Source organism: Diabrotica virgifera, chromosome 2 (genome assembly GCF_917563875.1).
Source record: "Diabrotica virgifera virgifera chromosome 2, PGI_DIABVI_V3a".
Taxonomy (NCBI): Eukaryota; Metazoa; Arthropoda; class Insecta; order Coleoptera; family Chrysomelidae; genus Diabrotica; species Diabrotica virgifera.
The window spans coordinates 74,694,254-74,712,478 of record NC_065444.1 but is presented as its reverse complement, the minus strand read 5'-3'; the positions used below and the strand labels follow the sequence as shown (position 1 = coordinate 74,712,478).

The following is an 18,225-nucleotide window of genomic DNA, read 5'->3' as shown; positions in this document are numbered from 1 at the left end:
GGGAGTCGGTTCTGCTGGCATATTCGTGTATAGCGCAGTGGCGGCTCGTATAACTTTAGGAAGGTAGTGCCAGAATCCGGGCAGCTGCCTAAATTTTTTGTGCCGGTTTTACGATATGGTCAAAAAGGATATAAAATATAAATAGAGTATCACGATAAGCTGAATTTAATTGGGTTTTTATATTTAACTTACCAAGCATTGAAAAGCTAAAAACGTTATTCATGTGCACTTTAGATTTTTCATGGGATTTCAATTTCTCCCATATATGTACAAGATCATCGGTGCCTTTGTTTGACCAAGTCTCGTCACCTCCAAACAAAACGCATACAAAACAGAAGAATTTATTAGTTTGTTCGCAACCACACAACCAGCTATTTTTATCATAAATAATTTTATTAAACTTACGACAGCGAAGTTTTTGTCCATTTCCACTTTGTTTTTCAATTTTTAAATCGGGTAAAGGCCGACCGAGTTCTTTAATTTGTAGTTTTTTTTTCTAACGAAAAACCACCAAAAGAGTTTTTTAATATACTAATTTGATTCATTGTCAATAAATAAATTAAACGTAGAAAATAATCAAAATATTATTTTTATACCTACGACACTCACGATCACAACGCACTAACTAATAATTACAAATTAAAAAATATAGTAGAGTATAAACACAAATATACAATACAGTAGTAGACAATAAACACAATAGCGTCAAGCGAACACGTAAAGAAACTAGAAATATGTAGATCTAAAACATTGTATCTTAAGATCCACTAACTTCCTTTTCGAGATTTCGAGCCTGGCACGGAGACTCCAATTTAAACGTATGTTAAAAGTGCAATACCGCTCTCTCTCTCTGTCACTTACACAGGATGCTCATACAATCTTTCTCTTTTCTCACGAGCCACTATGCCGTTCGGCACTGGGATTTTTATGATTTTCATCCTTTATCCGGTCAGCTGTGGGTGGCCAGAGTCGGTAGATTTGCATTGCGCTACACAGTTGCCAGATTTGATATAATTTATAAAAATAAAGAGAAATATTCACAAAAAAAATAAACAGGCAGTAAAATGTCTTTAAGATAAAAAATATGTTTCTGCATAGTTAGCAAGGTAGTGCCATGGCTCTATGGCACTACCTCACGGGCCGCCACTGGTATAGCGACCTCGAAAAACGCTCCAGTAATTCATTTGCATCAATTAAATGCCGAAAACCATCGAAACTCTAGAAGATGACGTCCCTTGTAGAGGCCCTGGCCACCACGTCATCGGGAGGGCAATTCTGATGGCATATTCGTGTTTAGCGATCCCAAAAACCCATGAGTAATGTGTTTATATCAATTGAATGCCGAAAACCCCCGAAACTCTAGAAGATGACGTCCGTTGAAGGTCAAGGTCAAAGTAAAGGTCGCTATTGGATAGCCAGGAAAAAATCATAGACTACTAGTACTTTTCTTTGATCCAAACTTCTACATGTTGCCAAATAACCAGTAACTCACGGAATTGGAATACGCCGTAAATATTATAATTTTCCGAGTTTGGGCCTCTTTATCTTGAAAATCCTTCATACGATTGAGTTGTGCCCATAAGAACTTTTTATCAGGATGCTTCAAAGAGTATTTTCCCAAAGTATGAACGAAATCCACTGGGACCTATTTTCCATAAGGTTTGTGCGGGGTCCTTTTCCTCAAATTGCAGATGCCGTTGGATATTATCCTACGGATATCTTGTTTAAAGATATTTCTAGAATTCTTTGCAATACACCATTTTAAGGTAAAGAAAATAAGCTTTTTTTTCTACAATGTGTATACCTAATTGTGTAAGAAAAAGAGTCATAATGAGAAATTTAAAAAATAATGATAAATATAAAAAATCATTAAAAGTATAAAACCTTGAAAAAGCATAACTTGCTTAAAAATAGTCGCACAACCTTATGCGCTAGACCATTTTTAAGGTAATTGACTTCTCTTTCTACTAAATGTACCATTGCATATACCTAGAAATACGTAGAAAAAAGTTACAGAACAATGTTTGCGAAATAATGGGGAAAATTGCCCAAAAATGCTGTGAACGGCGAATTTTGAAAAATCCTATTTCGGAGACTGTAAATCCTAGAGGCTTCTACCAGACGTCATTTTAAATAGTAAGGATAGAAGATATTTTTCGCTCAAGTAATGCCTATACCTATATCACTGTAGAAAAAAGTTATGGGACAAAAAACAAAATTGCTTTCTTTCATGTTTTTTTCTTGCTTTTCTTTTGAATATATTTTTGTAAAAAAAATATTTTCTACCTTTCAAAAATGATATGACACTATATTTACTATAGTAAATTTAACCTGAAATAATTTTCCTGTGTTTGTACCAAAAGTGCATAATTCACCCTGTGCCTAGGGACTAATTCACCCCTTTCTCAAAAACGCACCCATTTAAAGGGTAGCACTCCGCGGTTTTTTCAAATTTAGAGGTTCATTGATCATATGAGACAATAAAATCCCGTTAACGTTGTAGTTCCTTTTAGCTCTCTTATTTTGAACATACTAAATAGCCTATCTGGTTTATTTGTAATTTTTAGTCATTTTGGATAGTTTTTGATTTACCCAAAAAATTTAAAATGCCAAGAGTTCGAGATCATCGGCAATTTCGCCATTTAAGTGACTTCGAAAAAGGACGCATTGTAGGCCCATAAAGAGGCAGGTGTTGGTTTACGGGAAATTTCACGAAGAGTTGAACCTAATCCATCAATGGTATTAAGAGTTTGGAAGAGGTGGTCCAATGATGTGACTTATCGGCATCGTGGAGGGTATGGACGTCCTAGAATATTGTAAGGCCGTGATTTGCCCCATCTTAGACTTCTTGCTCTCTGAAATAGACGGGACAATGTACATCAAATAACAGATGATTAGTTGCAGCTACAGTAAGGGTAGTCTTAAGTAGAACAGTTAATCCAAGACTCTTTTGATGTTACCTTTGACAACCCAGCATAAACCTCGGCGCTTAGAATGGTGCAAAGCTGGAATGGCTAATAGGACTTTGTCTGCCGTAATGATGAATCTAGGTTTTGTTTGGGCCGCTCTGATGAGCGCATAGGGGTAAGACGTTTTCGAGTGGAGAGACGACATATTATATAGACTTGACTGTTGAAGTTGAACGTCATATAGCAAGACAACCAAACCGCAAGCATTATGGTATAGGGTGATATATGTTTGGAAGCAGATCACCTCTAGATCTTATTAATGGCACTCTGAGCAAACTTATAAGACCTTTGGCATGCCATCAGAAGAATCTGGATGAGTATTCCACAATATAATATATACCAATTAATTATATCAATGACTCATATAGTAACTGAGTGTATACAAACTCAAATCATTATTAATTTTTTTACGAAAATAACGTTGCAAATTTGTTCGTAATGGTATTAAATAATAACAATAGTCCAGGAACCGAAGCATTTCACCTCGCAATTTTTACAGAATGAATCGATTTGCTTGAAAATTTGAGAATAAGTAGTGGATAGTTCAAGGATCAAAATCTATATGATGCCGAAAGGCGCTTTTACCATGGGGTTGGTTGCCACCCCATCTTAGGGGTGGAAATTTTTTATTATATTTTGACTGCAAAAGTTGATAAAAACATTCATTCTAAGCAAAAAATGTTCTATCCATATTTTTGATAAAATTAATACTTTTCGATTTATTCGCTATCGAAAGTGTTAGTTTTATATAGAAAAAATCAATGTTTTTCGATATATACTCATTTACCATTCACTCAATTTTTGCCGTAGAAAAAATTTTTTCAAACCAAGTTCTTGGGAATTAAATAACCTACAATTTCATGTGAAAACATTTTTTCGTATATCTGATGCTAATCTTTCTATTTTGAAGAAAATGGCATTTTTACCAAACTATAAAAAGTCGTTATTCGCTTTTAACTCTAGTTTTTTAAAAACTAATCATTCTAAGCCTGTCAAACTTTTAAAATCTATTAATAATACATAAATAAAGAAGAATTAATAAGGCCAATGACTAAAAGCAAAGCTAACTTACATTATTATGCTTCCAATTGGATTTCTTTTTTTTTGTAAAAAAAAATATATTGATTTTTTAACCGTAACCTTTTTAATTTTTATCTTAGAAAGTTTATTAAACAACAATTTTGTAGGTTTTTACAAGATCTATAAGACTATTTATAACAAATCCTTTTAAAACCCTCAGTCGCAAAAATTGGTGACTTTGAAAGGGTTGGTAAAGGTGATTTTTGCATGTTATTACAAATTTTAATTGTCAATAGCTCACTCAATTTTTACCGCAGAGAAAATTTTTGCACACCAAGTTCTTGGGAATTAAATAAGCTATAATTTTATATATAAATATTTTTTTGTATCTCTGATGATAATCTTTCTATTCTGAAGAAAAGGGAATTTTTTAACAAACTTCAAAAATTCGATATTTGCTTTTGACTCCATTTTTTTAAAAACTAATTCTAAACCAGTTAAACTTCTAGAACCTATTAATAATACATAAGTACTGAAGACGAAATAAGGTAAATGACTAATTTTAATCAGGGTGGTGATTAGGGGTTTGCTCTCGATCACTTTTTCGCTGAAAAATATAGGGTCTGACATTCTTTTCATTATAAGCCACCTAATTTTTGAGCTAAAGACTTTTTTTTATTTCTGAAGATAGATATTTTTAAATATTTCAAATTAGTTTAAACAAGTGATCCTCGAAAAATGCATAGTTTCCATGTCTTTTGACTTTGAAACTACAATATTTAGCATTTGCCGAAGAAGACCTAACATATAATAAAGTATAGCTCGATTACTATTGGTCTTAAAGAAAATTTAAAAAAACGGTTTTGTTGATTTTTTCAAAAGGTACATTTTTGTTAAGCAAAGGTGTTTTGATAAAACAAAAACTTTTTGAGTTATTTGCAGAAAACTGATTAAAAACATTAATTGTTTTAATATAAAACTAACACTTTCGATAGCGAATAAATAGAAAACTATTAATTTTATCAAAAAAATGTATAGAACATTTTTTGCTTAGAATGAACGTTTTTACCAACTTTTGCGGTCAAAATATAATAAAAAATTTTCACTCCCGACATGGGGTGGCAACCACCCCCATGGTAAAAGCGCCTTTTGGCATCATATAGATTTTGATCGTTGGACTATCCACTACGTATTCTCAAATTTTAAAGCAAATCGCTCCATTCTGTAAAAATTTCGAGGTTTTGTCCTATTTTAAGCTTCATTACTTGGACTACAATATTATAATGTATACTTCCATAAATAAATATTTAAAAAATTATTTGTCCGTCTAGGTGTTGCATTTTTTTGCCATCAGTATATATTTAGAATATTTTATATTAGCTTATTTTGGCATAAGCTACATAAAATTCCTGACAATCATCAGCGTTGCGTTGCACCGGTAATACTTCAGATAATTAGCTTATTATACATCTTACTTTTATTAATGACGACTTTTCCATAATTCTACAAACATGTTCTAGTTTGTGTAGATCTAGCGAATAAGTACCATAATGTCTATGGAGTGACTTGATAGAACCCAAAAAGTGATTTCGGTCTCTGCTCTAGTATTTATGCATAAAAACTATACAATTCTGTATTATTTTAGGCTCCTGTACCAGCAGAACCATGGAGTGGAATTCTAGATGCTACAAAAAATGATAGGTTATGTTTTCAACAAACAAATATGTTAGGACCAGGTATAACGCCACTTCAAAACGAAGATTGTCTTTATTTAAACGTATATACCCCGATGGTAAGTAAAAAAACAAACAATGCAGCATACCTTTTATGTCTATATTTTTAGTGTAGATCCTTAAAGTATTCGATAAAGTTCGTTGAGACGCTAATCACTTAACATGAACAATTTCTGAGTTTTAAGTTACTACAAGAAGTGGGAGAGTCTATGTAGAAGACCAAATAAGACCTAGGGGGAAACTCTTATGTAGAAGATATCTGTGAGGGGATTAATAAACTTTAGTGGAGGAATGTAATGAGAAAGCCGAACCCTCATAGGGATAAAGGCCCAGAGAATGATTATGATAATGGGTTTACTGTAAAGAGGCCGAAATCATTAGACCGAAAGCAGTAGACCGAACTCATTAGACCGAAAAGCACTTTATTGAAACCTCGCTAGACCGAACAGTAAGAGACCGAAAAGCAGGAGAGCGAAAATAATTAGGTAGGTACATAATACAGGGTGCTCAAACAATATTGTAATCTGAGCAAGGGTAACATCAACCATCAACCTCCCTTCACACTTTATCCAGGCTTGGGACTGGCAGCACAAAGTACTGGCGAGTTTAAAGGTTGTTTTTGCTTTGTTTTTTGTTGATTTTTTGTTTTTATTTGTTTTTGGTTTATTTTTTATTTATTATGTAGGTACAATACTAAAAATTAAATACAATACTAAAAATAGTTTAGAGGTTGTTTTTTTGCTTTGTTTTTGTTTATTTTTTCTTTTTATTTGTTTTTAGACTGTACAGAGTAACAATTTACATACTCTTTAAATATAAAATAATCCAAAAAAAAATACAATAAACAAAAAGACAGATAATACAAAATCTTGGCAAAATTTACTGCAATCTTTTTTAATTTATGTACCATTTCGGTCTAATCCTGTTCGGTCTAGTGAGGTTTCGGTAAAGTGCTTTTCGGTCCAATGAGTTCGGTCTACTGCTTTCGGTCTAATTGTCGTGTACCTGATAATGATGGTTTATACATGCTTGTATTCTAACAGATCTCGAAAATTTAATCTGGAAACAAATAATTTTGTAAAGAAAATAATGACAGACCTACGCAAATAACTTCAAACAGGGGCGTCATTTGACAGGGTCAGGGGGGCATTTGCCCCCTGACCATGAAAATTACTGAAATTTACAAAAACTACATCAATTTTATTACTGTAGTATTGTATAATGTATTGTAGGTGCCCCCTATATAGGTATAGAATGCTTGCCCCCACAATCCAAATTTCAAATGACGCCCCTAACTTCAAAAAATACTAATAATAAAAATAGTTGAACTGCAAATTCAAGGCTTACTGGAAACTATTTAATTTGCGGTTCACCTAGTCTATTTCATTTCTAAAACAACCAAAATAGATTGCATTTCATTTCAATATGAACTATCTACAAGTGTTCCTGATGAGACTTGAATAAGTCGAAACGCGTGTAGAGCAATGGTGGCGTTCGAGCTTAAAAGAAACGCAATAATCTATTTTCCTATTGTATACATAAACAAATCATATTTTGTTTTAGGATCCATCAAAAAATGGTTCTCTTCCCGTCATGTTTTACATATATGGTGGAGGATTTGTTAACGGAGCCAACAATTTTGATTACAATGGTCCCCATTACTTAATGGAATATGATGTCATCATTGTCAATGTTAATTATCGTGTTGGTCCTTTTGGTAAGTAAATAAGTGTTACAAATTCTGTTCTTTCTTCAGGAATGAAATATGGAACCTTGATTGGGCTTAATAGAACAAGAGTATTCAAGTTAAATCCAGGAAATCCATATCCATATCCATATGAAGAGTGGCTGACATAATCGCCTTTTTATTGATCTATAGCTGGTTAGCTTAGTTAATTTATTCGCCTTCTTATAAAATTAATTTACTATATTCTCTTGTTTCTAGGTTTCCTTTCAACTGGAGACACCGTTATACCTGGTAATAACGGATTAAAAGATCAACTGCTTGGTTTAAAGTGGGTACAAGAAAACATTGAATATTTTGGAGGAGACAAAACTAAAGTGACCATTTTTGGTGAAAGTGCAGGTGCAGCATCGGTGACTTATCAACTTATGAGCCAGAAATCTAAAGGTTGGTATCTATTCCCACGAGTGGAAACACCCAGAATAGGATTGGCATCAGAAAAAGAACAAGTTAATAAAATTTAAGATTAGTTTGCCAGTTCCTGGAAGATATTGGATTATATCAACAATACCTACGTGTCTTTATGAGATTTATGCTTTTTAATTTCTAGGTTTGTTCAGGGCTGCCATTGCACAAAGTGGATCCATTCTTAGTCCATGGACCTTCCAAAGAAACTATCGTGACATAGCATACGGTTTGTCTGTTCAATTAGATCCTACCTTCGATCCAAAAGCTAGTTCCCAAGAATTGCTGGAGTTTTTGCAAAGCAAAACTGCCGAGAAAGTTAATGATGCAGCCAAATCTATGATGTCGGTAAGAACTTTATTTCTGATATTATATATAGGTATATATCCTGCGTCATCCTGCGGCTCTTTTTGCTCTATTCTTATTCACTTGATCTTCGATTTCTGATTCGAGCTTTCCATATCTATATAGTGTGATACCTAAATATTTAAACTGTATCACTGGTTCTGTTCTCAGTCCTTTCAGTTCCAATTTACATTATAGTAGATTTGCTATTATAACCATGCATTTTGTCTTTTTTGGGAAAATTCCCATGTTAAATTTTTCCGGAGATTATATTAAATTGGTGCAGCATACGCAGGGCCGGCGATAACGGGCCTGCAAGGGATGCCTGCGGGCGCCGTTGTTTAGGGGGCGCCATAATGAGCTTTTTTTCTGCTGGTGTTATACAAAATACTAATTTTAAAAAAGTAAAGGGCGTCTATGCTAGTTCTGCAGGCGGGCACCTTATACCCTAGCACCGGTGCTGAGCATACGTTGTAGTTCTAAGTCTGCTATTTTGAATCTTCGTAAATTTCTGACTGATCGCAAGTTACAAGATGCTAAAGTGTAATATTTGGTCCGTTCTCAAGTACGGAATGGAATGATGGACGTTTAAGGTCATATATGTTAACAAACGTGAAGTTTTTGAAATGTGCTGCCATTCCATGGTAGTTCCAAGTTACAAGATACTAAAGTGTAATATTTGGTCCGTTCTCATGCATGTACGGAATGATGGACGTTTAAGGTCAGATCTGTTAACAAACGTGAAGTTTTTGAAATGTGGTGCCATTCCATGGTAGTGTCGTTCACCGGTGTTGAAAGAACAGTCAGAAATGAGGAAGTATAAGAAGAGCGGACCTTCAGGATAGGGAACTTTTTGATTATGTAAAAAGTAAAAAGACTGCAAATTTAGGGCATATAATACGAAAGGAAATTCGTAGTCAGGCCATGTAGTTGGGGGGTACACATTGTTAAAATGGCGTGCACCCTATACTCCATGCTATGGCATGCTGGACGAGCCATACAGTCTGTAGTCAACACCCCGAAGTATGAGCGGGAGTACAAGGTGTATCAATACTCATACGCTTATGAAACGCACCTGGCGGTTCATAAGGGCCTTCACATTTTGCTCATTTTCAACTTGTCTTGAGTGAAATGTCTTTAATCTTTCCTATCAGCCTCTCTTGGCTAACTCTTATTTCTTCCGCCGCCGAATGGCGATTAGGTTGCTATTAGATTAGGTCGCTATATTTCTTTCTACTACATATTCTTCACTGAAAGATTGGCCTTATAAGCAATCCTCCACTTGCTGACCAACGGCTTCGGGTGGATGAGTTGGTAAGTGGTAGGACACCCTTTTGTCCTGAGGTTGTGAAGTAGGCCCCGAAGGCGGATGAACCAAATATTTGGTCAACGGTATAAGGATGGGGAAGAACAAGTAGGGCAAACACCCCATTAATGATCCAGAGCGATACGCCCCAGTGAATCAATCATGGTAATGCTTAACACTAAAATAAATTCCGGAGTAAGTCCTCTGATCGGTTCTCCGGGGAGGATAGTTTTGAGTTCACCACAAGATAATAAATTGAAATGCAGAAAGAATATCAAGATCTGTACATGGAATGTCAAAACCTTATATAAAGGAGGAAAAATCCATAATGCAATACAGGAGATGAAGAGAATGCATATTGAAATCATGGGAATAGCAGAAATGAGACAACGAATCAATAGCAATAATCACAAAGATATTCAACAACATATACAACTCTGGACAAATACCAACAGAATGGCTGAAGTCTGAGTTTATTGCACTTCCAAAAAAACCAGGAGCCAAAAAGTGCGAAGAATACCGTACGATAAGCCTGATGAGTCATCTCCTAAAATTGTTCCTTAAGGTAATCCATACAAGAATTTACAAGCTATGTGAAAGTCAAATTTCGCCCAACCAGTTCGGGTTCATAAATACTGTTGGTACGAGAGATGCTTTGTTTAAAATACAAGTCTTGTTCCAAAGATGCAGAGACGTAAATTGCGACGTATACGCATGTCTGGTTGATTACGAGAAGGCGTTTGATCGAGTACAACAAACCAAGATGATGCAAATACTAAAAGAAGCAGGAATTAACAACCCAGATCTGAAAATAATTAGAAACCTTTACTGGAATCAGACTGCAAACCTCAGAGTTAACGGTGAACTCACCGAATATGTCAAAATCATGCGTGGAGTGAGGCAAGGCTGCATTTTGTCCCCCCTAATTTTCAATCTTTACTCTGAAAGAATATTTATCGAAGTTTTGCACGAAACTGAAAAAGGTATTCTATTAAACGGGTACCGACTAAATAATATCAGGTATGCAGATGACACTATAGTATTTGCGGATAACCTAGAAGACCTACAAGTCCTCATGGACAAAATCACGTATTACAGTCAACAATATTGACTCAATATAAACCTAAAGAAAACAAAGCTTATGATCGTCAACAAGAAAAAGATAAGAGAAGGTCAACTCTATATCAACCAACCCCTGTAGAAAGAGTGAGGCACTACAACTACCTCGGCACCATAATAAATGAAGAATGGACCAACAAACAAGAAATAAGAGCGCGCATCGGAAAAGCTAGATCAATCTTCAACCGTATGGGGGCGTTTTTCAAGAGCCACAACCTTTCTCTTGGTATAAAAGTGAGAATGCTGAGATCTCTGTCCTTTTCTATGGTGTTGAATCATGGACCTTTAACGAGGATATGTGCCGAAAATTGGAAGCATTTGAGATGTGGCTATATCAGAGAAATCTTACAATCCCATGGACTGATCGGGTCACAAATGAGGAAATTCTTAGAATAATGGGGAAGAACCGACAAGTACTAACCACCATCAAATCTCGAAAGTTGGAATACTTTGGACACATTATGCGAAATGAATCCAGATGTGCCCTCCTACAAGTCATCCTGCAAGGAAAAATATTTGGAAAGCGAGGTCCAAGAAGAAGAACATCCTGGTTAAAGAACCTCAGAACCTGGTTCAACACAACATCTGTGCAGCTTTTCCGCCCTGCTGCAGATAAAGTGAAGATTTCCATGATGATCGCCAACATTCGTCACGATAGGCACATCAAGAAGAAGAATACGAAAGGGACGATACACTTTTCAGCAACTATGCTCTGTTTTTAAACCGGGAGGAGTAATTCGAATTTACCGCCCCATAATAATGCTTGTTTGTAATTGGTCCAACCTCAGGCAAGTTTACTCCACTGTTGTGTCAGCAACATTTTGTGTTTTCTGCGTTATTCATTTAATTTTTAGATTCTTAGTCTGCTTTTATATAAAAAAAAAACAGTTGTTTTTAGAACTCTTTAGCGACGTATTAGTATAATACAGGGTGAGTCATGAGGAACTGTACATACTCCTACCTCGTATAGAGGCTCCTACGGGAAATAACAAATGACCATTAAAAAGTGCCTGCTCCCATTGTTTAATAATATACAGGGCGAGTTTCGCATTTTGACAGAAATTTGTATTCGTCATAATTTTTGAACGGTCAGACCGATGTGTCTCTTATTTTGGTCAATGTTTATTTTGTCACTATTACCACCTAATCAACTGATTTATTCAAACTAGAAAAAAATCAGGTCCGGCTTCAAAAAAATTAGTTCGTTTTGGCCTTAGAAAAAATTTCACCCTGTATACGCTTTTTGAAAACTATAATATGAATTTTACTAATTATACAAATGAGCAATTAACACGACATATTTATTTTTTCCCCACACGATTACTTAATTTTTTATAAAAAAATCAAATCTGACTATGAATTAAAAGTTTGGTAAAGTGAACCATAGATTTAAAAAAAAAATAACTTTTATTACAAAAATTAATTTTTTTTGAACAAATATTTAATTTATGTTACCACCCAATCAACTGATTTATTCAAACTAGAAAAAAATCAGGCCCGGATTTAAAAAATTAGTTCGTTTTGGTCTTAGAAAAAATTTCACCCTGTATAAGCTTTCTGAAATGTCTAATATGAATTTTAGAAATTAGACAAATAGGCAATTAAAATGGCATATTTGTTTTTTTTTCCCACACGATTACTTAATTTTTTATTAAAAAATCAAATTTGTCAAAATCGGAATTTTAACCTAAAAATGAAAAAAAATGAAATCACGGTTTAACTCGCTACAACTCTGTTCCAGTTTAATATTTTTTTTTCTGAAATTTTTACAGCACATATATTTTTACCATTGTGAAGACTATGAAAATTGTTGTAGACTTTCAGTCTTCTTCTCATAAAAGTTATGAATTTTTAAAAATGAAAGGTGCAGATTCGTTAATTGCAAAGTTAAATCGCAAAAATTAAGTGAAAATTTTTTAAATTTATCTATTTGATCACATCTATGTTAAACTATAGAGTCCAAAGAGAAGTGTTATGGGTTTTAGATCTAGACGTGGTATAGAAAAAAAAATGGTGAAGCTTGTAATTTTAAGAAAAACGTTGTTTATTTTTTTTTTATTTTTATGGTAAAATTCCGATGTTGACAAATTTGATTTTTTAATAAAAAAATAAGTAATCGTGTGGGGAAAAAAATAAATACGCCGTTTTAATTGCCTATTTGTCTAATTTGTAAAATTCATACTAGAGTTTTCAAAAAGCGTATACAGGGTGAAATTTTTTCCAAGACCAAAATGAACTAATTTTTTAAATCCGGGCATGATTTTTTTCTATTTTGAATAAATCAGGTGATTGGGTGGTAACATAAATTAAATATTTGTTCGAAAAAAATTAATTTTTGTAATAAAAGTTACTTTTTTTAATCTGGTTTCTAGTAAATTTGGTTCACTTTACCAAACTTTTAATTATTCATAGTCAAATTTGATTTTTTTATAAAAAATTAAGTAATCGTGTGGGGAAAAATAAACATGCCATTTTAATTGCCTATTTGTCTAATTTGTAAAATTCATATTAGAGTTTTCAAAAAGCGTATACAGGGTGAAATTTTTTCTAAGACTAAAATGAACTTATTTTTTAAATCCGGGCCTGAATTTTTTCTAGTTTGTATAAATCTGTTGATTGGGTGGTAACATAAATTAAATATTTGTTCAAAAAAAAATTATTTTTGTAATAAAAGTTATTTTTTTTATATCTATGGTACACTTTACCAAACTTTTAATTCATAGTCAAATTTAATTTTTTTATAAAAAATTAAGTAATCGTGTGGGGAAAAAAATTAATATGTCATTTTAATTGCTTATTTGTCTAATTTATAAAATTCATATTATGGTTTTTAAGAAGCTTATACAGGGTGAAATTTTTTCTAAGACCCAAACGAACTAATTTTTTTGAAGCCGGACCTGATTTTTTTTAGTTTGAATAAATCAGTTGATAAGGTGGTAATAGTGTAACGATTGACCAAAATAAGAGACACATCGATCTGACCGTTTAAGAATTATGGCGAATACAAATTTCTGTCAAAATGCGAAACTCGCCCTGTATATTATTAAACAATGGGAGCAGACACCTTCTAATGGTCATTTATTATTCCCCATAGGAGCCTCTATACGAGGTAGGAGTATGTACAGTTCCTCATGACTCACCCTGTATAATATTTATGGATTACCGTCGTCGAAGATCAATATGATCAACCAAAAAAGAAGATATATTTGGCGATTTTTCTAGTGACTTTTTTGGATGTGAATCTGTCTTTTTAGTTTACTTCTCCTGGTTTAAAAACCAACCATAGTACCAGAAGGTAAAATAGAGAGTAAGAGGGGTCTAATACACAATTATGAAATGCTTCGCAATGCTGCTAAAAATAAAATAATTTAATCTTGACTATCTAACATCTCACTTGATAAGACAGTGTACGGTGGAAGCCTACGCAGAAATGCACAGCACTCTAAGAAAAAGAAGATACTGTAAAAATAATTGTTTGATGTTTGTAGACTTTGGTATAGTGAAATTTTGACGCCCAGTTTTATACATGACTTTTAATTTAGCAAACATTTATCAACAACCAAATCATCCAGGGGTTTCAGTTCACTCCAGTCATCGAACCAAATCACGACGATGCTTTTATCACCAAAAGAATGTACGAAGCAATAATAAACGGAGAAATGCAAAGAGTTCCTCTAATATTAGGAATTTGTTCTGAAGAAATGATCTGGGACGCTCTAGGTAAGCAGTCACTTTATTTATAATTCATAATTAATGCCTTGATTATAATTTGAGTTTGATTCGTTTTAAGATCCCGAATCATTCAAATGGACTGCTCGTGCATTGGACAGTAATCTTAGCTTGCTGGTTAATGACAATATGCGCATAGAAGATGCATCTCAGAAACAAACTGTAGGAGCTGCTATCAGACAGGTGTATACTGATGGATTATTCATAGATAAAATTGGAAATGCTGTAGAGGTAAGTATCATATTGTTTTACCATTTATTTTAGAATGCCTGGTATTTAGATCTTCTTCTTCTTCTTTAGCCCATTTCTATCCAACTTTGTACATATGGCTTCCCCAAATCTTTACATATTTGTATGTCCTTGGCTGCGCTTTTCCAGTGAGTTCCTGCAGCTTTTACAATATCGTCCCTCTATCGCATCTGAGGTCTTCCTCTTCTCCCTGTCCACGGTCTCCAGTTTTGTGTTTCAGCTTTCCATCTTTTATCTTCTTGTCTCGCATTGTGGCCCACAAATCTTCACTTTAACCCTGTTATATGTTCAGTTACATTTTCAACGAAAACTTTTCGTTTATAAATTCGCGAAGTCTGTTCGTTCGTTCGTGCGTCGCCCCGCCTGCAACACTTACAGCCTATCTAGCGATGGATTCCTGTGTAGTTTTGTCTCCTGAACCCAAATCTGAAATCGGCATTTAGGTATCTGTAACCATCTTCGAGATAACCGACCTCAAATTTAACATTGTGACTTCACGATCCTTATTATAATATTTCTTTTCTGTCGACACAGTAATCGTCAACACAAAATTGAAATGTCAAATAAATAAATTGTATTATTAATCAAAAATGAATAACCATTTTCAATTTCGTTTTTCTAACATTTTCATTTCGTTGGAACTTTACCGCGCTGAGCAGATGGGACGTGAATTATAAATTGTAAAATTCCCTCATCTTCCTTAGTCTCAGCATCCGTTATGGCTTGCAAATTGTAGAAGCCACGGAGGTGTTACCAGAGAAGGTTCCCATTGTTTTCAGTCTGGTAGGATGTAGAATGACATTTTTGGATGTTGTTTTATGTGTTCTTAGATTGAAAACTTAGTTTGTTGTATTATTAATGTTTATGTAATGTTAAGGTACTAGTACACTTTAGAAGACCAAAAATAATCATTTTTTTCAAGAATTTTTTTTCTCAGAACCTTTATTAAAAATGAACATAAAGCTTTTTACATATTAATATACAGCGTGTCTACTTAAGTTGGAAACATATGAGAAACTTTTTTATTATTAATTTTACGAAGAAAAGTTATTCTTCATAAAAAGTTCTGCATACTCTAGAACCTATGATTCAATCATCAGATATCAAATTTTATCAATATTATACGAGGTAGGTATGTCAAAAAATGTTAATTTCGTTCAAGAGTAAAGTAGGTACCTTTATTTCTATCAATATCGAAAAATCTTATTATGAAAAGTTGTTTGGAATTAAAAACTAAGATCAAATATGCAATTACATGCTTCTAATTGAAAAAAAAAATATTTTCCAAATTTTTCTCAAAATTATGGATATTTAACTTCGTTTTTATTTATTACACATATGATAACTCTTTTATTATTACTTTTACGAAAAAAAGGTATTCTTTATAAAAAGCTCTGTATGTCCTAAGACCGAAGATGCAACCAACAGATATCACATTTTACATTTTAATTAATTTTATACGAGGTATGTCAAAAAATATGAATTTCACTCAGAGTACCTTTATTTTTCACAATATATTGTAATAAATAAAAACGATGTTGGGTATTTATACATTTGTAAAAAATTTGTAAAATATATATTTTTTTTTAATTAGAAGCATGTAATTGCATATTTGATCTTAGTTTTTAATTACAAACAACTTTTCATAATACGAATTTTCGATATTCAGAGAAATAAATGTACTTTACTTGAACGAAATTCATATTTCTTGACATACCTCGTATAATAATGATAAAATTTGATATCTGATGATTGAATCTTAGGTTATAGAGCATGCAGAACTTTTTATGAACAATAACTTTTTTCGTAAAATTAATAATAAAAAAGTTTTCCATATGTTTCCATTTTAAGTAGACACACTGTATAACTGTTAAAAAATACAAAAAAATATCTCTTTTTTTATTTATACATGTACACTAATATTGTAGAGGCAGCAAAAATCGAGGCCTCGAAAAATGATGGCGGACAGTTAAGTAATTTGAGGATTGGGATATCTGAAACAAAAAAGTCAATGAGTCGAAAAAAAACTACTTTTTTTCGACTCCTTGACTTTGGCGCCCTCTACAATATTACTGTATTTTTTGTATTCTTTAAGAGTTAGATACCTATTAACATTTAAAAAGTTTTTATTCTGGGCAGATTATCGGAGAACAGGCTATTTTTGGGAAAAGTTATTTACCAGCAATTTTATTGCTGGAATCGAATCTTATAATTGTATATATTAATAATATAGGTATGCAAAGTCCGCAGATAGTGTGCTACTTTTTTTATAAACAAAATGGTGCCCAAAAATCGTGTCTTTTTCAATTTCTGCTCTATAACTCCAAAGATTTTAAATTTACACCAAAAAGACCCAAATAAAAATTCACCGTAATTAAATTCTGCATAGAGACGTGTTTTCCCGATTTACTTCGACGAAAATTTTCCCCGGAAAATGCCGGTTTTTCCAACAAAATCTTTAATTTTTAACTAAAATTTTAGATAAGTAATTGTTTATCAATAATTAAATAACTTGGTAGCATCAAAGCTCTTTTCGTATATAATATAATTCCAGAAGCCGATGGAAATTGAATGAACAGTTTAGCAACAATTTAATTGTTAATCAAAAATTTACGGTCGCTATAATAACCACAATAATGATGATACATAAGAATAAATATGATTTTTGTATAAAAAGACACTGTACCTATCTAATGTACTTTACAGAATTGAAATTGGACTATTTAAGCGGCCTCAGGAATATTTTAAAATTATAAACAATGCTTTGGCTTTTAATCAAATAGAATATCTCGGGAAATATTAAATTAAATTAAATCACGAAAACGGTATTTAAAAAACGCTTCTTTTAAAAGAAAAACCGTTTAATTTTGATTAGTGGTTCCTGAGATACAACCGGTCAAAGTTGAGCGGCATTTACGGCAAAGATATAAACAATAAGATCATAGTTTTCGAACCATCACCTTTTTATTTTTATCCTCTTTCTTCACACCAAGTTTTATATCTTTAAAATAATCATAACATATATTATTATAATAAAAACTATCGATATTACGAGTGAAAATTGCCAAAAATAGCAAAATTCCAATCAAAAATCAGGTTGGAGAAAATGTAATCTCAAAGTTCAAAATCGGTATACGTTAAAAAAATGCATTTTCTCGACTTCCCATGGAGAAATTTTCTTCATTCTTTTTTTGTTCCCAAGTAACTCGAGTAGAGCCATCTAATTAACGCATTATTAAATGTCAAAGTTGCTTTTGTTTGGTTATAATAAATTTATTTATTTATTACAACAAAATGTTTAATTTGTTTAAATAAAGATTATTTTTTGCACGATTGATCATTTTTGACTGTTTACCGTGACAGATTTTACGTCAGTAGGTGACATTTACTAGCAACTCGACGGTAAGTAATCCAACTCGACGGTAAGTGCTCCAACTCGACGGTAAGTAATTCACTTACCGTCGAGTTAAAAAATCTCTTAATTTTAATTTATTTTTTGAAAGAATAAAGAAAACTAACGAATTATTTATTAATATTGAAACTTATGGTACAATTTGTTAAATTATTTAATGAAATCCCACTTGTTTGGGCTGTGGTTTCACTTCT

The 18,225-nt window shown here is 32.9% G+C and overlaps 1 protein-coding gene across 3 annotated transcripts in view; it reads left to right on the top strand.

Annotated features, from left to right (window-relative positions):
* The window catches only part of LOC114342823 (venom carboxylesterase-6), a 75,081-nt gene that overhangs the window by 31,124 nt on the left and 25,732 nt on the right, over positions 1-18,225 (top strand). Inside the window, exons 3-8 of one of the 3 annotated variants that reach the window (XM_028293631.2) lie at positions 5,635-5,781; positions 7,286-7,439; positions 7,668-7,853; positions 8,017-8,219; positions 14,223-14,361; positions 14,432-14,601. In XM_028293631.2, the coding sequence (XP_028149432.2) occupies positions 5,635-5,781; positions 7,286-7,439; positions 7,668-7,853; positions 8,017-8,219; positions 14,223-14,361; positions 14,432-14,601 (999 nt within the window). Of the gene's footprint in view, positions 1-5,634; positions 5,782-7,285; positions 7,440-7,667; positions 7,854-8,016; positions 8,220-14,183; positions 14,362-14,431; positions 14,602-18,225 lie in introns of all 3 variants that reach the window. The other 2 variants (XM_028293630.2, XM_028293628.2) reach the window with 2 other exon arrangements.